This window comes from Haemorhous mexicanus, chromosome 2 (assembly GCF_027477595.1).
Source record: "Haemorhous mexicanus isolate bHaeMex1 chromosome 2, bHaeMex1.pri, whole genome shotgun sequence".
NCBI lineage: Eukaryota > Metazoa > Chordata > Aves > Passeriformes > Fringillidae > Haemorhous > Haemorhous mexicanus.
In genome coordinates this window covers 46,339,611-46,364,897 of record NC_082342.1, presented here as the reverse complement: position 1 = coordinate 46,364,897, position 25,287 = coordinate 46,339,611, and the positions used below count along the sequence as shown (strand labels likewise).

General features: G+C 40.4%; 1 protein-coding gene across 2 annotated transcripts in view; it reads right to left on the bottom strand.

The window, feature by feature from the left end:
• Positions 1-25,287, bottom strand: part of GRIA4 (glutamate ionotropic receptor AMPA type subunit 4) — a 215,986-nt gene that overhangs the window by 15,525 nt on the left and 175,174 nt on the right. Inside the window, exon 14 of one of the 2 annotated variants that reach the window (XM_059838631.1) lies at positions 1,536-1,650. The exons of the other annotated variant lie outside the window; for it this stretch is intronic. Within the exon in view, the coding sequence (XP_059694614.1) occupies positions 1,536-1,650 (115 nt within the window). The remainder of the gene's footprint in view (positions 1-1,535; positions 1,651-25,287) is intronic. 2 annotated transcript variants of the gene reach the window in all.

Below are 25,287 nucleotides of genomic sequence, written 5' to 3'. Positions count from 1 at the left end.
AAACTTGCTCCTTCAGCACTTCCAGACATTTCCCTGCTGAAGCCCTGTGTGTCCCTCCACCATGAGCTGCTCCTTCTTCCCTGCTTCATGACTCACAGCACCTGTGGCTGGTAATTAGGGAAAGTAAGTTAAAAAACATCCTTAGTTTGCTATCTAACTTGTATCCCACTTTGCAACCACTGTAGGCTTATGAGGGGGATATTCTAAGAAAATTTAAGTATTTTATTGATTTTATCCTCTGACTGTGATATTAAAAAATAATAAATAAATAAATAAATACCCCTCCCCCAGTAATGCAAAATCTCAGGCTTGAGTAGAGGTAAGTGCTATTAGGTCTAATATATCTGAACATTTTGGAAGAGAAAATAGAGACCATTTTTGAAACTGTGACTGCTGGCGAGCAGAGCGGTGTGGGGAAAAATAGGTAGAGCAGCAGGATTGCAGGCAAAGTGAAGAGGATTGGGAGACCAGTTCTGGGTGAGTGCAGAACAGCCCAAGGGATGGTCCCTGAGGCCAGGACACAGCACGAAAGAGCAGGAGGACTAAAGAGGGAGAGAAAATAGTAAGAAAAAATATATGTAGGCAACTGTAAAGAAAGCTACACAAACTGTGTCTGACAAATCAGTCAGATTTAATCATCTGTATCTGACTAGCTCTGTGCCTGCACAACTACCTGTGAAGCATTCTCTAATATATTGTTCACACACAAGCACATAAATAAATATTATTACATGCTGCCTGGAACACACGGGGGATTTTTAATACCTCAATTTTCCCCCACTTCACCGTCTTCCACATTTTTGCTTCTTTTCAGCACCAGGCAGTTTCTCAAACGAAGCTGTAGGCAGCAAGCAAGTACTGGTACTGGCCATATGGAAGATAGGGGAATGCAGTAAGAATATGAAGCTGTTAACACCTCAGCCTAGCATGCAGCCTAAAACTCCTGTCTGATAAATTCTGGCAAATTATGCCTAGGGAACCACCATGGGTTTCAATTTATTGGAAAGACATCAGAAAATGTCAGTATGAAGATATTTTATCTGAAATTTGTCTTCCTGTTTTGGATACTTGTGAAAATTGTAATTTGTTTGTGTCAACAATGCATCCCTGAGCCTGGACCATACATTAAATTACCCTTCTGAGGTAATCACAGTGATTTTTTCCCCTTTTCCTCTAATGTCACTGAAAAATATTTTTAGTAGTACCATATAGTAGGAAAAAAGTCTTAGCTGGTGAGCAGGCTTCTGAAGGTATTTAATAAGCTTGGAAAAGGCTCACCACAATTTCAGAAGGCGCATGTTCCTGAAAACTGGTGATAGATCTCACCCCAGAGACCATTTATGAGCTGCCCTTGGGGTGCTTAAACAAATGCAAATATTTTTGCTTTGACAGTAATTGCATACACCTCTGTTTCAGCTGCAGGTACCAGCAGTGCTGTGCTACTGGTGAAGCTGTTTGGTGGCAGGTGAGACCCCAGCAGATGCACCAATTACTTCACATACTGTTTACCCGCTTTTGGTGACATTGAGGCTAACCTTGGAGTCACCTCCCCCGCTGCCACATTCTCCTTTGTCGTACCACCATTTGTTTTTCAATTTGTCCAAGAGGCCTTGTTCATTCAGTTTTAAAACTGCGAGGTTAACAGCATTTCTTGAAACGATAAAACATATTTTGTAAGAAACTGCACAGCTGTTAAGATGTTAGAAGGAATGAGGACTTAAGCTGTTTATAAGCTTGATCCACACACTAAATAAACCTCTCATTTCCATATTTCAAAGCCCTTGGCAGCACAAATAATTGTGGTTACTTCCAAATGTGAAAAATGTGTTTCCAGTTCTAGAAACGATTTTCAGAACAGCTTGGATTTTAATGCAAAAATTCTATCAACCAACCCAAACTATTTTTGCAAAATGATGATAAAACTTTGCCTGGAATTAAAAATGATTTACACAGATTTATTTGAATCTATATTTAAAGTGTGGGCCTAGGCTGTTTTTTCAAGTAGATGAGAAAATGTATCCCCAAGTACTAAAGAGGCAAGATCCAGACTGCCTGTGCTAGACGCTGCCAGTCGCTGTGTCACTACCGCTCTGACATGAAGCACTTCAGACTGATCCTGCATGAGCTAAGGATTAGGGCTCCAGAAACAGGCTGCAGGAGGAAGAGCTGAGGAGGCTAACAGCTCACACACTGACTAAGATGCTGTCCAGAGCCAGTCAATAGAAAGCACTGTACAAAAGTGCCCAGAGGTCTGTCTGTCTGAAGCCCTGCTGCTGGCACATCGGTGCATATGGGATGCAGGCTCTAGGGTCCTGCTCCCTTTGCACATTAGAGGCTTAGCTGAAAGGCAGGACCTGGGGTCTAGCTTAGTGCCTTGACTCTAGGGACTGCCCTGCTCTTCTGGGAGAGCACCCTGTGTCCCAGCCCAAAGAGCACCTGAGGAATGGAGAAGGAAGGTGGTGATGAAGGGTGTCCGCCCTGGGGAAATCTGGGAACAGTGTGGCCAAACTGAAGCACTGCTGGAAGAGAAAAGCCACCCAGTTAGTTAAGTGATGAGAGACCAGAAGGTTTTTTGGACATCCTGAGGACCCAAGATACAAAGAGATTTTTTGGACATCCTGAGAACTTTTCTGTGGAGAGTTTATATATATTATGCTACCACTGCATGAGAGACAAATCCTGCTTTGCACAGTGGCATGGGCACAACAGACTGAAAGGGGTTCTGTGAGCCTGGTGTCCTCCATATCGTGTTTAAATGCTCTTTTTCAGATGAGAGAAATACCTGACCAAGACTTTGGATCTGTGCAGGCAGAGGGGCATTGCCAACACAAAGGCAAAAGCACAGAACCACTACTTCTGAAGGAATTCAAGGCTGCTGGAATTGTACTGAAATTCAGCCATGAACTAGGACACAGCTGGTCCTAGGATGCACTTACTTCTGTGCTCAGAGATTTCCCTTTAGGCATCCAGAGAGCATCAAGGCTGGATGGCAGCAGTCAGACAGTACAGACCACCATAGAAACCTGAATGTAAGGTATTTGGATTTATGACAGTGACTATAGCCACTATATAACATTTTAAAACCAGTTGTTAACTAGTCTTCCAAGGTATTTATGCAGCCTTCATCATCTCCAAAGGAAACTTTGCCCTTGTTTAAGTGTACAACTTCCTATCTGTATTACTAATGATACACAGCTACATCAGTATCAGTAAAATTGTATCTTCCTATTTTTATGTCCAGGGGTCCCTAGTGCATCCATGCCTATGAGAAATGTGCACTCTCTCTGATGGGTGTCTGCCCAGGCTCATGTGTGGCTCTGCAGAGGCACATGGAGCAGTGGCACAGTTCCTCTCCAAAGTATTTGAGAGGTGTCAGTAGCTTACCTACTGCTCTTTGGGGATGATATGGGGTTGGGAAAGGTGGAGTTTCTCTCTCTGAGTTTGTTGAATGCTTTCAAGATCTGTCAGGACTGAGTGGGATATGACAAGAACTATGACAGTCAATAACATTCTCACTTCAACAACGAGAGGATGCAACACCTTCAAAGCACTCGAGAAGGGCCAGGAAGAGATCCTCTGGCAGCAGGGCTCTATCAAATCCATATGGCACTAGAAGACACTGGGTTTGTGGTTCAGCCTCTCTAGAGGTGGCTGATATCCCATCTCTGGGGGTCCTTTCTGGTCTTAGAATGTAAATTTTTCTCTTATCAAAAGAGGTATCTTCCTGGCAGCCAGGTACAGATAATGGTACTTCATAGCTTACGGAGAGTCCTTTACTGCTCTGGTCCATCTGTGGGACAAATGTCAGCTTCCGGACAAACCTTTACTGTGTTCTGGTAACAGCTTTTCATAAAGCTGCTCCTGGGTAAAAGACAGGTCCTTGCTGGCTGGTCATGAAGTTTGGAAACTACTTGTAGATCTGATGTTCCTAAACTTCACCGCAGTTAGACTTGCATGAGATTTTCAACAGAGATAAAGTAATTGCTAGTCTGTCCCCGAAAGTGAAAGTGAGAACTGCAGGCTGTAGTGGGAGTGATAACAGACTGCTCTTGGTGGATAAATCTTTAAGGGGAATTTAGCAGCCAGGCTGACAAATGTGATTTTGTGTAAGTGCTCTAATTATGGTTCACACTCCAGAGGGAGAGAAGCAATTGCAAAATTGGAATGAAATTGTTCATTTGTCCCTTTTGTTCTTGGAAGCGATTGCTTTTGAATCAGTCATATTTACTACAGATTTTTCATACTCAGCTTTTCATTACAAAGCCTGTGCTTTCAGTCTGCTTGCCCCCTTCAGAAAGGTAACTGTGTGGCCAGCCTTGCCATTTAACAGAGAGATTTCCAGTACACTAAATATAAATGTTCCCTTTTTAAGGACATGGGGACTGGGCCATAGATGAAAGATGATCCTGGAAACACATTTCTTTGATGCTGAACAACATTACTTATTCTGAAAATTGCTTAGATATATATCTGGAGCCTGCTGTCTACAAAGTCAATGTCAAAACTCCTTCTTGCTTCAACAGGATCCAAACCAAGGTCTAATTTAATGTTGTTTTGTTGAATTGTCACAGTGGGCAGCAATAACACAAGCAGCTGCTTTGACAGTTCTACAGATGCAGGCAGGATTGATCACTCTCACAAAAAGTGAAATGTATCTCAAGGAATATCACTAACTCTCAATTCAACAAGCCACTTAATCTCAGTCTGATTTTAAAGCAGATGGGAAGCCCTATCAATCTGTCTATCTGAAAAAAGCATCTTCAAACTATTTCCTCTGAGCTGTAGTCTCTCAAGTGTGAACATTAAAGCTCACCAAATTAGACAAAGTCCTTATGCTAACATTCTTAGAAAGGTTTTTTCTTTTCAATCTTCATCTTATTTTGGGTGAAGATGTTACTTGATAATTTACACCTTCTTTTTCAAGTTAATGTCTACTTCCACCTTTCTTTTGGATATTCCAAGATGAATTAAAAAAAAAACCTAGGTGATGTCTTTGACAACTAACATAAGTTTTCATGTTTAGTTTTCATGTTGAAGGGAAAGAGCTTTCTCACTTGCCAAATGTTTAAATTTATCTTTCAAAGCATTAAAGATTATCAAGGAAAATTTTCCCACAGTCATTTAGAGAAGCTGCAGCTGGTTGATAGTAATCCTAGAGTAATAAATAAATGAATGAAACCCATTCATGAGAGGGTTATTTAGCTGGGTTGTTAGCCATATCCATAGACAGTTTCACAGCACAATAGAGAAATGAAAATAAAAAGGATGAAGAGGTAAATGTGGATTTAAGCTGCAATCATCACTCTGAAATTAAACTGCATTGTTTATAAATGTAACACATTATTGTCCTCATCACGTCTAGCAGGCCATGTAAAACCAGGTTAGTTTCACACTGCTCTCTCTGTTGCTTTGTTATCCAGGTCCACCTCAACATGTGGAAATAAATAATTTCCCTCTGGTCAGCAAAACACAGAGAACCTTTGCTCAACACTGCTGTACCTCCCAGGTAGGATATAACTGAGAGCCTAAAACGTGCAATGGTGACTGCATCGAAAATGGCATACCCAGACCTCAGAGCCAGGCTAGATCACCCACACTCATCCTAGACAGGGCTTTGTTCTGCCACAGAGGAAGGCATTTGGAAACCAGAGTCTTCATGGCAGAAACTTTTCTTCCATCTTAAAAAACAGAACTGTATCTGCAATACCACACATAGTCCAAGCTCCCACTAAAGACAACGTATTCCTCAATACAGGAACTGACATCTTTGCAAGAGTCAGGGTTTAATAGTAGAAAGCTGGCAAGGCCTTTAAAATTTGACTATTAGTCCTTGATGTCACTGCACAGTCCTGCCTCTTCCATTACTCTGAAAAAAACAGAGTCTTTGCATGCAATCGTCAAGCCATTTCAGACAAAACTGCAGCCCTCACTTCACAAGTACTTGGGTGCATGGGCAGTTATTTCAATGCATGGATCACAGCTATCTTTAACCAGTCTTTAGAATTAAAGTATGAAAAATATGATGAGAATTAAATAATTTTCACTCATTTAAAATCACTGTCCAATTCCTTATAAATAAGCAGCAGTAAGCGGTTTAAAACATTAATTAGTATCCCTTCTTTTTTTTTTGGAAGAGCCCATCTGTGCTGTAGATACACCTTACACAGTTATCAAAAGATGAAACTCTACAGACAGATGACAACGGGACTATCCAGTCTCTTGCAAAATAACATCAGTGATTCTAAGCAGATACCTCATATGTTACCCAAAAGAATTGCAGCAGGGTGTTTGCCCAAAGCCAAGGGAAGCCAGCAGAGAAGTTTGCTTTGACTTCCAGTGTGTTTGGATCACATCAGTGGTTAGCAGTTGACCCATCTCTTGGACTTCAGTCTGTAAGAAGCAGTGAGGGAGGCATGCAACAAATGACCTGAACACCGTGGTGCACCACACAGTGCACCACCCAGCTCATGTACATGCTCAGCCACAGGAGGGGCATTTCCACAGCTGATAAAGACACACAAAGGTTCCTGCACCACAAGGGAATGAGATAGAGGTCCAGACTAGGGACCACCACAGCCAACATCACAAGCACTGCTGGAAATCTGAGACAGTCATAGCACTACATCACAAAAAGGGACACAAAATTTTGCCTATTGCAACACTTTCAACATCAATTTCAGTAAAGAAACTCATCACTCCTTAGAAAACAGCAACTAAAACATGAAATGCATTCTGCTCAGTAAGATCAACTAATGCCCAGAGCTTGAATACACACAACACATAGAAAAGGCTCTCTCCAGCCTAGTTAGGCTGAATATGTATCCAGAAGTATGTACACTTGTATAAAATTATGTATTCTCTCAGGCCCATCTGCTTTTCATTTAAGTAATTCAGTTCCCAAAATATCTGGATGCACCATGGTTCATAGGATGGATGGAAAGCACCACCCCTCTGCAACATTCAGCATCATTCCCAAATGCAATTCCAAGGACTCAGCCTTGGTCTGGTTCATGGAGAATGCCTCCATGAAGTACGGTCTCAGAATATCTGCTTTTGAATGCTAAATACTGAATAGTGGCATAAAGGCACACACAGGTACCTAAGAACTCATTATAACCAAAGCAGGATCTCTGCTCTAGGCATTTAATAACAATATTTTAGGCAGCCAGTAGAGCTTTGCCAAGAAAACTTAAATGTCTTAGCTATTTAAACAGCTTTGACATTTTCCTGAATCCCTTTCCTGAACTTAGTCTCATAAATTCTGTGTAACTGGTGTGTTAGATAGCAAAAATACTTCCCTGCATCCTGGGCAGATTCTTAGCACAGTTCTGCAGTTACCATCACAGACGGCGGCGCTGTTGTTTCACTGCTAGAGCTGGGGATGTTGTTCACTTGCAATTATGAATGAGCAAGATGTGCAAAAATAACGTGACTCACTAGTGAGACCCTGCACACACAAAAAGAGCCTTGTTTAAATTGCAGCCATACTGTACAGCCCGTCGTGCCAGAAATGCTGGGGCCATTTTGCCCCCTGATTTTGCAGATCAGGGGGCAAAAGCAGAGCAGAGACCCCAACCCTCCTAAAGGCTTTTCACAAATCATTCCCACAAGGAATGAAGCCTCAGAAATCGCTCAGTGGCTTAGAAGTCACATGGTGCAGAGAGATGGCATCTCTGGTTAACCTCAGGCTCTCTGAACAAATAACAAAGTTCAACAAGGAATACTGAATGCTATGTGAACAAAGCTCCAAAGGTGGGCCATACGTGAGGTATGGACCAACTGGCAAAGTACAGAGGCTTCCTTTCTATTAGGATAAAATATATGACCACATTGTCCTGCAAGTTTGTTGCACAACCTTATAGGTGCTCCTATATAACTGCTGCCTGTAAAGAAGGGGGGATCAGCAAACATGGGAAGTAAAACCACAGATGTGGTGGTGCATCACCACTAAAGGGAAAAGCTTTCCTGGGACTACAGTATCACAGCCACTTGGCAAGTGATGATGTGTCCCAAGCAACCCCAAGCTCATTTTCTTCCTTGCACTGTGGATTCCTTCCCTGCAGCTACCCTGCAGCTGGGGCAGCCATCGTGCAGACTGGCCCCTGGGCACTTCTGGAGCAGGCTGGAGGGCATCCTCCCACAGGACAAGGCAGAGAGGGTGCTCAGTGAAGCCATGGTCAGTGACCTTATTTCAGTGATGTGAATTCAGTTATTCTCTCCTGATCTAATCTGTATCCAGCCCAGGTGGCTTGGGAAGAGGAGGCCACAGCTGCCAGGAACCTCTCCTCACCCCCAGCCTAGCGCTTCCTGCCTGCAGCTGAGGATCTGTCTTAAAAGTGCTTAGCAAAACACAAGTGGGTGCATTTTTATAGCTTGTGTGTATCATCCATTCAACTAATTTTTAACAGGAAAAATTAAAATGCAACCTTACCAAGCAAAAAATTAAGACCTGCACGTCTTTTGAGCTGTTTATTTTATCCATGTTTTGAAAAGCACTGATGGCAGATTGTAACATGACACAAATGCAGTGCAGTTTAAGGGTGTTTGACAATTCATCAAGAGAAATTAAGTGTAAAGCTGCATGGCACTGCTGAATATGTTTAATAAATTAGGAATGAAACAAGCACTCTGTTAACGAGTAAGATGTAGCCAAAGCTTACATCACTGTGTACTCAGAAGGCTTGAAAGATCAATACCATAAATATTAAAAAGAAGAGCTAATGCATGAACATTTTTACAAGAAAAATGATCTAAACTTTAAAGACAAAAGGCCTGCTTTAAAAGCACGTCCTCTTAAACCCATTAAAGATCTTACAGGGGAAATAGTTTTACTGGGATTTATAAAGGTTTGCATGCTGTCATGTTACTTGTATGAAAAAAAAACTGTATTCAAATACTGAAGCACAGGAGTCTTCAAAACATTTTCACATGCTAGTTCACACAAAATAGAGTCCCTGGCACTTGCTGCCACAACTTGGCCAGCATTTATATTAAATAAAGAACTGCTGGTATTCTTGTTGTGAGTCTTCATAATATACTAGCTCTTCTCCAGTGGGTCTCAGGCTTTTCTGCTAAGCTCCTCCATTTTTATATTCCTGCTTATCAAAGAAAGGATGTGATCAGCCATCTCAGCAGAAAGCTCAGGTCCAGCTCAGGACCCAGCAGAACAGTGACTGCCTCCTGAATTCCATCTTGCAAAATTATCATACCCCTGCCCTGAGGAACTGACTGGTCTGTAAAAAGCCTAAGTGTTGCAAAAAAGCTCTGGGCATGTTCTGTGCTGCATTAGAAGCTGAAGCCTTTTAAAATCCCCTGTCCTACTGCATTTAAAACACCTCTTACAGAAAAATATATCAAAATATTAGTCAAACAAGAAGAATAAAGTATTTTTTACAAGACTGTATGTTTATTCCTGTCTATTAAGAGATGGGAAATTTACAGAAGTGCTCAGATACTTTTCAATTGTGGCTAATTAAAATAAGTTTAGCACTCTTCATTTAGCCATCCAAATAAGATGGTTAATTTCCAGGGGCAGTGAGTATTTACAGCTTCTATGTACACCCTAAGTATACTACACATTTAGTTCCTCGAGCTGAGCTTTGTAAACAAATATGAGCCAAACTGACACCTTGAGGATCAGCAGGAGTTCCAATTAATGGGAGACCCACTGCTGCTAAAAATTGCCACAGCTACTTTGAATTCAAAGAGGTTCTGACAATTTACACCAGCTAGAAGTCTGATGACTGTAGTTTAAAATATTTATATAGATTGAAAGCTATTTTGCAGCATGATATTCCAATTACAGTATGCAAACACTTCTTGGCACAAGCAATTAAATATATATTTTGCATGTGTAAAAACAACAGCAGTTGACCTGGGATTGCAACTCAGCTTGTTTCTCTGTTTTACACAAAGATTTGCTGTAAATAAAAAGCACATAAAATTGTCCCTAGAGAAACTGTTCATATTGGTTCAGTACACAGTCTTTAGCAGCAGCAGAAATGCTAGTTTCTCCCAACTCTGAGCTATTTTAATTTTTGCTAACGACTACCTAATCCTGTTGTCATTGAGCAGTGCATTTTAGTTTTTTTTTTTTTTTTAAGCACAATTTTTCTTGCTGGTTCCAGCATAAGCAGGATTATGTGAATAGGCTGCTGCAGTCCAACACCTGCAAGTCAGAATACATATTTTAAAGGAGTAGAACCATAGAGACAGAGAATAGTTTGGGTTGGAAGGTACCTTAAAGATCATCTAGTTCCAACTCCCCTGCCATGGCCAGGGATAGCTTCCACTAGACCAGGCTGCTCAGAGCCACATCCAATCCAGCCTTGAACACTTCCAGGGATGGGGCATCCACAACAATGTTCGGTAACCTGTGCCAGTGTCTCACCACCCTCAGCAAATCCCTCACTTGAGTGATATTTTTCAAAAGTGTCTGAGCACCAGTGTAGCACTGTGTCCATGCTGCAGGAACCACTCTCAGGATAAGCTTAGCCTACTGCCAAGAACCTCAAAACTCTCTTTCACTTCAGAAACATTAGCAACCCTGAGCCATTTATGTTTTTTATATAGAAAGAATTGACAGTAATATTTTTAAAATTGAAATGTGTAAAGTGAGGCTGTATAAGTACATCCCTCTCCCCCACCAATATATAATTCTTTCACCTCTGGCATGGCTGGCAGAAAGCTTTTTGCTTTTTACGCCTTAGGCAGACATCAACTCAGTTTTGCTGCAGCAAGATGTATGGATACTGTTTCACCTACCTCTCCAGTAACTCCTAGGTTTAGGGGTCCCCAGCTGAAAGAAGATGACAGTATTGGCACAGACAGGTCGGGGCTCCATGGCAAAGCACAGCATGTGGTTCAGGCACAGGTTCCATCTGTGCTGGATAGGCACTGCTGAAAGTCAGGGAGTAGCAGCTTGAGGTGAGGGTCACAGCAGTGAAGATCTATCATGCCTCATGCTGTCCTGCTCCTCTCCCACTTAGACTGCATTAGTGAAAGCCTCTTGCAATGACATCATGTTTTGTTACCCAGGCATATGCTGAAACTCCTTATGTCTCTCCATCTCAAGAAAAAGCCAAATGCTGCACAACTGATCTTATTGTTTTGCAAATGGATGATTTAACAGGACTGAAAACATTATTCACCATTACTGAACTTAACCAGAGGATTTAATTTTTCCTTTATATAACATCTTAATCATATTTGTAAGGCCTTTAAAGTTTATGCTTCTGAATGCCACAGAGGGACTATTTTCACCCAGAATGAGGCTAGGGAAACATATCTCTTTTGGATGCAATTCAGTGCTTATTGAATAGAAGTGTGGTTCCTTGTAACTTAGAAAGCTGTTCCATCTTTACATCCACCTCAATCCATTTGATATTACAGATGGATTACTATTACGATCACTGACTCTGGCTACTTGATGCAGAGGAAGATTTTACAACATCAAAATCTTTCAGAACAAAGCAGGTGGCAGCTGTTTCAGCAGCTTCTAATTTTTCACTCCATTCAACATGTCCCAGCAGTGGCAGAAATATTGTACCTTTGACTGAGCATTTCACAGCTTTCCTCTGCAGGAAGACCCAGTCCTAGGTCGAATCACCTACCCAGAAGAAATGTTACTGTGACATCCAAAAGGAGTCAGAACTTATTGCTGAATCTCGCTACAAATCATGGAAGATTAAATATCCTGCTGGGCTAACTGCAAATATTGGGTTTTCTGGTTCCTACCCAGCCCCATATCTCAATGTACTATATAAATGTAAGTTCTGTTTAGTGGGTAGAAGGGGCATAATAACAAACCCAAGATTTTAATGCAGTATTGAACATATCTGGCATTTTCACAGATTTGGTTCAAATCTGGCAATATTTGAAAAAATTTCACTCTCAGACTTCTCCAATTTTTCATTACTGTAAGGGTGAATCTACCATTTATGAACATACAATAATGGTTGAGAGGAGCTACATCTGAAATGGTCTTTGCCTGTTTTCTACTCCTTATGAGATGTTGATGTATTTTCCTTCTTGCGAGCATCAGGATCTCACAAGAGCACCCGATTGGTGTAAGATGTCTTTAAGACTCAGATATGGCAGAAAAACATCAGGAGTCATGATGAAGTAACTTCTACAAGAAAAAGTGCTCAACTGAGCATCTCTGCATGCCTTTTTCATAAACTACCTAATCATCAGCTTATGATACTCCAAAAAAAGTGATAAAAATCCTCAGCCCTAGCTAATATTTCTGAGATGTCCTCAGAGAAGGATCATACAGAAGGAGTTGCATTTAACCACTTACAGGGTGACAAATATAGGTACCTGTGGCAAGAGCTACAGTGAAAGCAAAAACCCCAACTTCTGCCATCTTCCCAGAGCTGCATTTGGGAGAAAAAAAAAAAAAGTACTACTGCTGTTCTCAGGAATTCATGAAGTAGCCATATTCAGTTGAATCCATAAAAAGAAGCATGGCCTACAAGTCAAAGGAGGTGATTCTGCTCTTCTACTCCACTCCCGTGACTACCTCCATCCAGCTCTAGGGACCCCAGCACAGGAAGGTCAGGGACCTGTTGGAATGGGTCCAGAGGGGAGACAAAAAATGATCAGAGGCACGGAGCAGTCCTCCCATCAGAACTGGCTGAGAGAGTTGGAATTGTTCAGCTTGAGGAAAACTAGGCTCCAGGGAGAGCTTATTTAGGTCTTTCAATACTTTAAGGGGGGCAATGAGAAAGATGGGAACAAAGCTTTTGAGTGGGCCTGCTAAAACAAAACAAGGAGCAGTGGTTTTCAGCTAAAGGAAGTCAGACTTAGACTAAAAGAAGGTAGACTTGACTACGTATAAGGAATAGGTTTCTCAGAATAAGGATGGTAAAACATTGGACTAGGTTGTCCAGAGAGGTGTCTCATTCCTGGAAACATTCCAGATCAGGCTGGACTGAGCTCTGAGCAACCTGCTCAATCCCTGCACATTGCAGAAGGGTTGGACTAGATGACCCTAAATATCTCTTCACACCCAAACTATTCTGTGATTCTATGAGTCTATGATTCTATTTCTGTCTATAACTTTATTTTAGGAATAAGCCCCTGCTTGTTCTCTTCCTAAGGTACTGTTTCTAACCTTTTGCTTGTCTGGTTAGACCTTTCAGCCACCAAGCCCCAGTCTCACCTTAATGAGAGTGAAGCGTGATGTATCTGTGAAGGCAAATACCTTCAGCCTTCTGTACAGTATGAAAAGTGCTGCAATACAAGCAGGCTCTTCAATAACTTTTTCCTAGTAAGAAAAGCTTACTGAACATGGGAAAGCTGTAGGGCAAATCTGCTATTTGCTTCTGAAGGAATTTATCCACTGACATCAATGTCCATGAAGTTATTAATGAAATATGGCCACTATGCCAAAAGCTATTGGCAGCACAGAAATCAGGATGGATTCTTGACTTTTATGGCCGCCAGAAGTAGATCACTAATTCATGAGATTTATACAGTTGATACAATTTTGGCAGGTCTAAACTTAGAAGAGGCATGAGGGATTTCTGTAACATTACATTCATGACTCTTTGTGCCTCCATACTGGTTTTTTTTTTCATAAAGGCAATAAATGGAAAGATTCCAGCTAAGACACGTTTTCTTAAGCTTTGGTCTAATTATGATGCAAGCACTTTGAAGTTCATCACTTTAATTAGAAGCAGAGAGTGAAAGACAAAAACAGGGGAGCTATTTCTCAGGTGGGTGCTGGAGGTGCAACTGCAATGCAAAGAATAAAGAACACTGCATAACTTGTGCCCTAGTGAAATGCTGGCTTGTGTTTTGCCTAATGGCAGATCAATACCATACAAATGAAGCAATTACAGTTGTGCCATATAAAGCCTTATTTGGTCAGCAGCCAAAATGGGGATTAGCTGGAAGAGTTCCTAGGACTTTCTGTCTGAATATTATTGCAGAAGTTAATGAGGAATATCTGATATGCTTAGACAAACATAATCAGTGCCAGGAACCAGATGAGATGGTTGGTCCAATAGCCAGTGTGCTGATAATTAAAATGCCCTGAAGCCAGCTGAACAGCAGCCCAAGATCAGGTGAAATGATCACAAGGGCAATCCAATCCCTCTGGCAACCAGCTCTATGATGTCACCATCAATACATCCATGTACACAGCAGCAAACTCTCCATCTTCCCCCAGCACGGAAAAAGATTCCGCTGAAGCATGGAGCACCCTCACTTTTGCACATCTCTGTGTCCCTATACTGCCACTGGTGGTGGTGAAGGAAAGGCCATAGCTAGCTCAGTACAATGATTCTGCCAGGACTTTCCTACGTCCCACTCATTCTCATCCACTACACCACCTGGTCTACTAGAAGGTGTCCCTGCCCATGGCAGGAGCTTGGAAACAGATGGTCTTTAAGGTCCCTTCCAATCCAAACCACTCTCTGAAATGCAAATATAGCAGCTCTCAGACCAGTTGGATCAAGCACAATGACATTGATAAGGTAACACCTGCTTGTAATGTTTCAAATACAAGCAGCCAGGCTACAGAGAAAACACACTACTAAAAGTACTAACAGATCTCCACAGTGGATATGGAGATAGAAAAAATGTAGTTACTGTTGTCCTGAACACATTCCCATGTGCCAATTTTAATTAAAAAGCCATACGGAGTATGGTCCACTGGTGATGGAGATTTCTGCCATTGCTTTCTAAATGGAACACAAAACATGTGGTCATAGACCACAGACTGTTTCGGAAACCATTAGCCTAAGGTCCAGTTTTCAGTGTTTTTCTTTCCAGATCAGTTTCTCTGACCAAAGACACTGAGAAATCCACTGCCGTGTTTATCCTGACGCAAACACCTCCATGGATTTGAAATAATCATAGAAACATCTGGAGTGGGAATGGGCTTCAAATAGCCACAGCACAATAAACACTATGCTATTAATCTTCACTATTCCTCAGAGGCTGATGGGCAATTGTCATTACCCTCAATTTGCAAAGGTGAATCTGAAGTACAGATCTCCTCCAAGACTCCCAGGAAATCTGGGCAGGGTCATTAACTAAGCTCACCAGTATGACATGACTTCAGGCAATCAAACTTCATTGCTTCTCAGAAATCTGTGTCTTTTCAGGCAACCATTCATAGAGAATTTATCTTTCTGGTTTCCCAGAGATAGACTAAGCCTAAACCTCCGTGTGTATTTCCTTGATTCAGTCTTTGACCACAACATACTCCTAATTTTTCCTGCCAAAAGTGGGAGACAGCCAACCTGAGTGGCCTGACTTCCATAACAAACTCTTCCACCTTTTGACCCACTCAGGAGCCCCAAAAACATCCATGCTGTCAATCACTCAGCAGCTAAATAAAGCTGCTTAGGAAGTTAACTGCTCCTTTTTCCCTGGCGAAGAAGAGGTATGAAGCACTGTCACTTGCTTCACTGACTTCAGATTCTCTCACTCTATTTTGCTTTTCCAGCAAGAAAATTTTATTCAGATGGGAATGATCTGCTTGACATTTAATTCACAGAAATTGTAGCTAAAGCCTAGTGGTCAGGAGAAGACCTTCTACCATGCAGGAAACATAAACATCACTTTCCATAAGCTACTACAACTTTCCAAATACTCCTGTAGCTCCAGGAGACTCAATGTGATGAAGATATCCTTATCATAGCCATAATTTTCAAAAAAGGATCATAGCACAGTGCAGTCTGGAAAGTGCCTAAGGAGTTGTCTGGTCCAACCTCCTGCTCCTACAAGGGTCAGTCCTTAGGTCAGACCAAACTGCTCAGGGCTTCAACCAGTCACGTTTTGTACACTTCCAAGGATGAAGCCTGCACAGCCTTTCTGAGCAGAGTGTCACTGTCAGACTACCCTCAGGCAGTCAGGGGAAATAGTTCCCCCCTACATCCAGTCTGAACTTCTCCCCTTTCATTTGATGTTCATTGTCACTGACCTTCCCGCCCTTCACTGCTGTGAAGAGTTTGGCTCCATATCCTCAAAAACCCCCCAAAAAACACTCTGGGCTGCTCCTAAGATGCCCCAAAACCATCTCTGCTCCAGGCCAAACAAGTCCAGCTCTCCCAGATTCTCCTCATCAGAGAAGGTCCAGATCAATATGCAGGTCTATCTTGATCATCTTCCATGAAATAGGTTCAATTTATTGATGTTTTTCTTAAGTGAGGAGGCCAAAAAAAAAAAAAAGGATGTTGTGTTCTAGATGCAGTCAGAATGTTTGCAATTATTTTATCTAATGCAACAGTATCTTCTCTTGTGGCCTACAAATTGGATGAACTAAAAGCACTCTAATTGGAAACTGCTTTGGATAATTGCCCACTATCTAAAAGAGATGCCAAAAATAGCAGCCTGCTTATTTAACTGTGACAGGGAAAAAATCCTAAATCCTCAAGAAACTGTGATGACTTTCTGTTCACTTTCAACTATACTTTCATAGACTGAGTTTGCATTATTTAAACTGAAAAGTCAAAGCTAATTCTCAAGTGTTCATGAGGTTTCAAACCAAAAAATATTATCAGCAGGTATAGAATATAATCAGAATAGTATCATATCCTGATTAAAACCTGAGGAGCTGGATCCTAGTAAATGCAGAGCATCTGAATGTGGGTGAGTCCCCTAGCTTTGGATAGAAGGCATTTTCTTTTTATTTAAAACCAATAAAGAAATGAGCATCCTCCTAAAACCTGTCTCTTCATATTTTGTGTTGCAAGCAGTAAAAGGCTCTTGTGGAAACCTTTTAAAAATCTGAAGAATTGTCTAGTAATGTTTACATTAAGGCATATGAAATATGGACAATTTGGGTTTTCTAGAAAAAGCTGAGATTTTCTGTCAGAAATGACTAGATCCCATTATTTTTTCTGTAGGCTTAAGAGTTTTAAGATCCAAAATAGACCTAAATCACACAAACCACATGGCATAAAATGTGTGAAATCAGGTGCCTGGATCCATCCAAAGAATCCAAATATCTAATTCTACATATAAAAGCCTCTTAAAGACATAGCTACAAATCCAGCCCACACTAAATGGAACCATATCAGCAACAGATTGGAAAGAGCCTGATGTGTAATTATGTTCAGAGAAAGCTGCACATATTCTGGAGGTAACAGATGGGCTGCCAGATGCTGGGGCTGCTCTCACCTGCAGGCCTCATTCATCCCCACTGCTAGTAATGGAAGATGTGGAAGCTAGCAAGGGATCTGGATCTTCCTGCACAGAGATGCTATTCCTGAGCTCTATTTTCTTTGAAAGCTGGAGGCAGATTATTATTTTCATGTGTTCTTTCAGAGTAGAAAGAAGTACCTGAAGTGTAACAATAAAATAGGTCTCTGCATCAGGTCAGGATTGAATCACTTTTATCCAGTTGACTTTTGGCTTTAAAAAACTGCAGGGAAAATTTTAGTCAAACTTTGACTACAGAAAACTGCCAATCCTGACAAAAACTGTTAAAAGAGAGTCACAACAAAAGAACACACAGCATTGCTTAGCATAATGTGATTTGCTAAAAGATATAGTTAAAATAGGAGCTAAATCCTTTTTCAGGCTTGATTTAAGCTTTTTGAAGTGAATTGGTTGGAATAGGAAGCAGAGGAAGGAAAGCAGAAAACGGGAGTAAAGGCATCGAGTTGTAGAAGTGAAAAGACTTGAGCTAAGGATAACTAGAGATAGTTGAGAAAAAGAGCTCTAGTTTTCATTCCACCTCCTACCACACACAAAGCAGACCAGTTAAGAGGAAAAATTATTCATCAACAACAAGTCATTATTTAATCAAACAATATTTTAAACTTGTACTACTCAGTAGAGATACACATATGGCCATTTTTATTTGCAACCTGAGCTCCTTGGGAACATTCGGATGATGGGAAAGTGTTGCATTTTAGAGCTGTTGTGTCAAGACACACAGTAGTCTAAATTATACATTAAGACTTCTGAATCTTGTTTTGTGCTGTCAACACCTTTCTACCTTTCATGCTGGGATGTTCAGTCCATAATGCCTACTCTGTCACACGTTGTGCCAGTCTGAGATACCGTTCTCAGTTCAAAGCAACAACAAGAAAGAAAACAAACTTTTCTCCCTACTTTTGCTTGGAGATTTCTCACCAGAATCAAGGCTGCACAAAGACTAAATGGCCATTTTATGTCTCTTGGAGTCCATCTTGTACTTACTGTCAATTGGAGGCGGGCAGTTTTGCAACTATCACACAGATTAATTGCAAACTGTTTTTCAGGTGCCATTTGTACCCCAAATGTCATTTCCACAGAGAGGTATTGTTACGAGCTGCTGAGATGCCTTTCAGCAGCCTGCTCCCTTGCTTCAGTCTACCTACAATTTACCTGAACAATTATTATCTTAGTGGGTTAGGCCTTTAAGTTGTCAGGAACTGTACCATCAGCTTCAAAGGGCAGTTCCTGGGACTTGACACCTAAACAGCCAGAGACTTGTAATAAAAAGAAAAGAGAGAAATAATAATGAGCAGCATTGTTAAAATATAAAGGGCTGCATCTTGCCCTCTGCTGAGATGCTTTACAAGGGATTGGGGAAATGGCAGGGAAAAGGGCAGGAGGAAATTATTTCTGAAGTGGCAAGAGGCAGCGTTTATTTCTCAGGGGATCTATAGACTGGAAACAACCATAACCTTTTGTATCCCACTGGCATACAGTGGGGATTAATGCTTATCAAAGGTTTGTAAAAGTCCAGAAAATCAGTAGGCACAGCAATGGTATCAGTATTTTTGAGACATTCTGGCCTTTGCTGATAGTCTGAGGAAAGTTCATTGGTTATACTTGAATAGAAGCCCCTCTTAACCTGTCAGAGAATTCAACAGTCTGACAAATTTCATTTGGATAGATTTGTTATTGTGAAGCTCCTATCCTGTTTGCATTCAAACAATTCTGAAACAGACAAGCAAGAAAAGAACTCTGATCTTTTTGCTGCCTTGATTTCTTTCTGACTGTAGAAAACAAGCCTGTTATTGAACTTTTCCTGGTGCTTACTACCTCAGACTGGCCCAATGCTTCTGTAAGACAGTAAAGAAATTTTTAGTAATCACTACATATCAGAATGAGAAATCTCTTGTATAAATAGCTTGTAAAAATATTTTTTTAAAAAGCCTCCTTGTGCTTTCAAGCAAACACTAAAGTAGAAGATACAGAATGGTAGCTTCATCTTTTACACTGATTATACTGTTAATTTAAAAATACCTATTGCCACTGAAATGTTTAGATAAAAATAAAAACCAACAAAACCAAAACCAACCTTTCTATGAAACAGTTTTACTGCTGTTTCCATGCTCTGTTCTTTCACTCCTGCTCAGAAACACTTAATTTCACAACTTTTCTCACTAAAATCCCAAGACTTTCGTAGGAGTAAGGAGCAGGATGGTACTAGCAGAGAGGCACCAGAACCTGGCAGTGTGACCAAGATGGGAGCTAAGCTTCTTGGAAGAGCTTTGCCTTCCATCAGTGCTTCTACTGTTATTTGTAGTGCAGGAAAACAGAAATGGCAGCAGAACAAATTCCTGTGACTTTTGATTTCTCCTCCAAACCACAGAGAGCTTTGTTCAATTATGAATCATCCTTGAAGTCTGAGAGTGAAAACTTCCTGCTAGTGACAATGAAGAAACAGGCTCTATGAGGCGAGGCAGGTCAGAGATGACTCTTTGAAGTATTTGAAAGACAGACTGATTTTTTTCTCCCCCAGGTCAGAGAAAATTCAGCAAGTGCATCATGGCATTAATGACTTGTTTTCTTTCAAAGAGACAAGTATCAGAAATTATCTTTATAGCAATGCTCTTCACTGCCATTTGGTGACTTAAATCAGAATTATTACAATTTTTTTCCTCTATAAGTAAAAATTGCAAGAATGGGCAAAACTCTTTAAAGTAGAAGATTTTGCCTCAATACATTTGCTTGTACATCTTGCAGTGAATCTTATTAGTCATCATAAAATTTTCTCTTATTTTTACTGCACTATTTTTGCACAGGGAAGACCCTTATCTTGATTGAAAATTATGAAATTAATCCAAAAGGCATCACTGGGGAACAGAGCAAGTTGGGATTCAAATCTCTGTTCCCAAGGCTTTATATTTACTTTTCAAATAGATACTCTGTTTTTTAGACAGAAATAACCCAGGTAACCAAAATTAAGCATGCCTCCCAGGCTCAGCTGAAAGAACAACTTGCGAACATTCACTGTCAGGTTCTCTTCACTGATCTTCTTTTGACTCCTGACTTTTATATTCCTTCCTAAGCATTGGCCCATTCTCTGCCTTTTTACCTAGTAAGTGTTATTTTCAGTTGATAGAAAACCCAACAAGCTCTGAAGGATCTGACCTGCTTGAGAAATATCTCAGCTATAGGCTTTGACACTGAATGGTAATGATGTGGTAATTCAATCCTTGCTATGCCTACAGTGAACAAAAAAATATTATACAAAGTCATACAGTATGATCTTCACCATCAGTCAAACAAGATAAGGTTTATATACGTATAAAATGCTACAGATCACCTTCTAGTTTTCATATAATTTTTATCACAGAAAGAAATGACCCTGGAAAATTCTGCTAAGCTGACAAAAATCCTGTTCTTTCAAGTATCAACAGACTACCCCATAACTATGAAGGGGTTTTTGCTTTCTCCAGTGGCCCTTGCTTCAAAAGTGTAGAGGTCAAACTCAGTATTTTCACATCACTCATTTTAATCATCAAACCTCAATTATTCACCAGTTCTTTCTGTATTTTCTCTGCATTGTATATAAATGCCATCAGTTTTGCGGTCCAAAAGTGCTTTGCTGAAACAACCCTATGAATACCACACTGATTAAGGGCAAGACCAGGCATTCTGGCAGGACAAGGGGAATGTGAAAAAAATCAAACCAGCTTCCTCTGCATCTCTCCTCACTGTGATGGTTGCTTGTCTTCAGAATGATCTGGGGAGGTCTTTATGTGCCAGTGGTGCCAACCAGAAGGCAGCTAACCAGCAAAAGAAATACCATTCTTCTCTCTGAAATGCCAGAATATACTCAGAGGCACATGGGCCTCGGATGCTATCAGGATGACCCAACCATACATTACCTATTTTGGTACCTTTCTAGAAACAGGAACATGCCTTTGAGTGAAGAATACAGCCCAGATGCACAGGAACACCAAGATAGAACAGTTATATCAACAATATTGGTTAAAAAAAATTTAAAAATCTATAAAGACCTGTGAAAACTGAACAATATAGGATATACTGAAGAGTGGTCTAGGGAAATGCTTCCTTTATGATACAACACAGTTTGTACAAGGAAGCTTCATTGATGGGAAAAGTGTATTTTTCTAAAGATTAATGGTTTTCTGCAGTACAAAACCATTGAAAAACAGCAGTGGAAGAAGTCCTCTGTAGTAAACAAATGTTGACAGTGTAAAAAAAATTTGTGTGGCCAACTCAAATATTTTTCCTAGTTCTTCTCTTACTCAGAGGAAGTCTGTGAATATCATACCTATCCTTTTGTACACACAAATCCAATCTTATAGAAAGCATAAGAAACCTGAGCATGCAAGAAGTCTGGGAGGAAACGTTTTTACCTGTCCTTACAGTTCACTACTGCATAATGACCTGATGCTTTTCCTACAGAGCCTGCTGTGAATTACCAGCTCAATGACCTACAAATCCAGGGTAAAATGAGAATTGGTGTATATCTCAGAATAATATATTAAGTTCAAAATAAACAGCTTTGGCAGTGAGTGAAGAGCTGGGAATTTTTTTCACAATAAGCTTCTTATAGTCTGTTCTACAAAAACACTGAGGACAACATTTGATAAAAAATTAAATAGTCCCACTGGAAGAAACTATACTATAATAATGTTATTTTCAGGTCAATAAAAAAAAGAAAAGGAAATATCTTACCAGAAAAAGAAGGGGGGGAATATTCCATCCTATGTAAGGTCTGCCAAAATTTTGTATGAATGAGCACGCATTACTAAAATAAGTTTTCTTCCAATACTAGATTTCTAGTGTTGGAAGAAAACTTATTAGATACTAGATACATCTGTGAAAAGCAAAGGTAACTGCTAGCTGAAGTACCACATTGAAGTGAAGCAATGAAAGAATGGCAGTTTTAGAGATTCACCTCAGGAAAACAAGAAGATGAAGTCACTGAGATCAAGATGGTAGATTACAGAGCCCATGCACACAAAGACTCCCCTCATAACAGATCTTTATCTTATTCCCACAGATTCTTTTTTCTTCAAGAAAAATGTCCTTCCACCACAGATCACTCATTCTAGGGTAAATCTCTTTAAGGTATTGCACATTACATTATATAACACAGGAGAATCCATGCACTGTTGACAGGACTGTTTGGATGCCTTTTGCACCCCAAGCAATCTTCAGGAAGCTCCTCCCTTGCAGGGGATGGAAACTAAAATCTCTAGCTTCACTTGCATGACACTTTTCTCTCCACATAAGTTGCTAAAATGGTGGCAAAGTTACAACTGCAACGCTAGCATCCCTGATGCACCGCCCACACTGCACACCTTATGTTAAACATGGTAAAAAATGGATAAAGCACCAAGAGTCAGTACATGTCACAAGATGTCACACTACAAAAAACAGCAGATATCACCAGGTGGACCTTTTTGCCTTCCTCTCCAGAACATAAAGAATTCTCCCTAAAGTCAAACTGAATTAATCCTTTACTACATAAAAAGAATAGACACTTGAATAATGGAATATAGAATCCCAGGTTCATATATATATAAAATTCTAATAGCAGGAACTTACTGGAGCTCTGGATTTCATGAGGCTGGTGAACTAATATCACCAATCTCTAAAACACATTGATGCATCTATTCAAAGTTTTTTCTATTATTTGTCTAAATCTAATCCTGCCATTCTCATCTGCCTGGGATCAAAGTGTCTCACCAGACACTTAGGACCTTGCAGGTTCCACTCATCCATGATGCATACTTTTGGCTACAGGACAGGACAAATGTCCTTAGTTGAAACTGTAAGAGAATAAGTGATAACAACTCATTTTGTAGCCCAGCCTGTCATTTCCCTTTACATAAAACAGCTTCAAGGTACAAAAAGCTGAAAAAGCTTTTAGTGTACTTTTGAGAAAATATTGCCCTTAACTCCTTTATCATTACCTCTTAGGGTGGAGAACTCTTTCATGTTCTTCACTATTCAAACTTGTTTATGATGCCTACATATCTAAAACAGAAAAGCAGAGGCATGCAAGGCACAGGGCTTGAGTAGTACAAGATCTCCAGGTGTTGCCCTCTAATAACACAGTTACTGCAAGTGGCAAGGCAGTTGACCCAGGGGTGATCCACAAGGGCCAGAAGTCTGGCCACAAGAACGTCTTCTAATGACAGCACTTTTACAGAGGTAGGTCTTGCTAAGCAGACAAGCAGCACTCTCTTAACCACCTTTGAAAGCACCACCTTTGAAGAAAAAAACTCATTAATTCACACTGAGTACCACACAGTGGCTTTGGAAGGATACCTACCGTTGTAGGAGGAGAAACAGTAAGAACAGTTGGGTAGTGCCATGAGAGAAACTCAATCTTTGTTGTGATGAGAGCCTTTGCCCTCAATCCCACATTCCTTCTCAAACACGTCAGTCCTTTACAACATCATATAGAAATGAATACCACTCAAAAGGGAGGAAGGAAGGAGACACACCTGATGTGTGATGTGGTACTGCCCATTGGGCATAAAAGAAACACACATCAGGTATTTCCCATTCTCCTCCATTCAGTGATATGCATTAATTGTAATACTGCACCAGCACTGAGAATAAATCATTCCAATTAGCCAATAGGTACTGGTTGAACACTGCAGGAGTGTAGCATGAAACCCAACAAGGAAGAGTTTTGCATTAAAATCCACTACCCTGCTCATGTCTACAGTCATGAGCAAGAGAGAGACCAGTCCTTGGATCTCTCTGACCAGTGGATTTCATCTGCATGAACCAAGTGATGGGTATGTGCTCTGTAATGAACATGAGCCCAGTGATGTGATGGCAGGGAACCATCCCTAATCCCGTCAGACAGATGTGTGAAAATATATGATCTGGTTCTCCATAGACTCACATCAATTTTTTTCAGATGCTACTATATTTTCAGGGAAAAAACTCCTGATTTATATCTTTGTAAGTAGGAGGAGGATTAAGACTAAAATACTTCTAACGGAATAGGTGTTCAAACAGTTGAGTGATTAATTTGATATGAATAATTCATTTGGAAAAGTTGTTTTTTTTCCCTAGTCCTGAACAAACCAAAGATAACATTTGAATGTTTAAATTTTATATGCTACTTGTGAACTACATCAAGTAATTTGTGGTCTACATATAACTCAAATAGGATATTAGGATTATTAAATAAAACAGAATTTACAATTCCCATATCAAATTATGTCTTCTGACTAATTTATGTAATGAGCTCAGCTAGCCTGCCCTTCATGGATTTCAAGTTGCATGTTCAATATTTGCAATTATCTGTGCAGACAGCAGTTACATAAGTCATCTGATCAGTGACAGAAACACTACCATGTGGGATGCAGTCAAAATAGCAAAAGCAGCATATTCTAAATCCTAAAAAAATCCAGAAAATACTGAAACATGCACAGAGAATTTACAGCTAACTCTTTTCTGTTCAAAAACAGGGGGAGGAAGCTTTTCCCCTCTTCTGTAAGTGCTACTCTCCATAGATGTACATGAAAGAGGTGGTACAAATGTGAGGTACTGCTTGTTCTTTATTTTTATCCAGAACATTAAGTGTGTTGCTTAATGTTTTTAGTAGGTAAGCAGCACTGATGGTTTGTCACTGGGGCTGGAGAGGGAATGGGGTGCAGCAGGAGAACAAGCAGCTTAGCACATGTGAAAGAAAGGCTCAGGAAAGGCATGGACATGGACAGCCAGTCGAGACAGCTTGAAAGAAGATTTGGTCCAATTTTCAAGTCCGGTAGGATTTCCCTTATTCTGCTTTTTGAAACATATTTGAAGGTAGGATGTGAAAAATGACATGGTTTTGATCACATCACCCTAATGATAGCTGCTGACCCCCAGTTAGACAAAACTATGGCCTCACTGAAGTGTTTGGGAGCTTGGTCTTTAGCTGGGATATAACCAGGAATTCACACTAGATCCTTACAATTGTGGCTGTGCTCCTCCTCTCTGCTCTTATTAGTCTTACTAGGCCCTCTTACTTCTAACTGCTTTATGTCTCATCCCCATTACTCCTAGGTATTTTTCTCTAGCCAACTGAACAAACCTGAAATAAGCCCAAATTTGACATGAATCAAC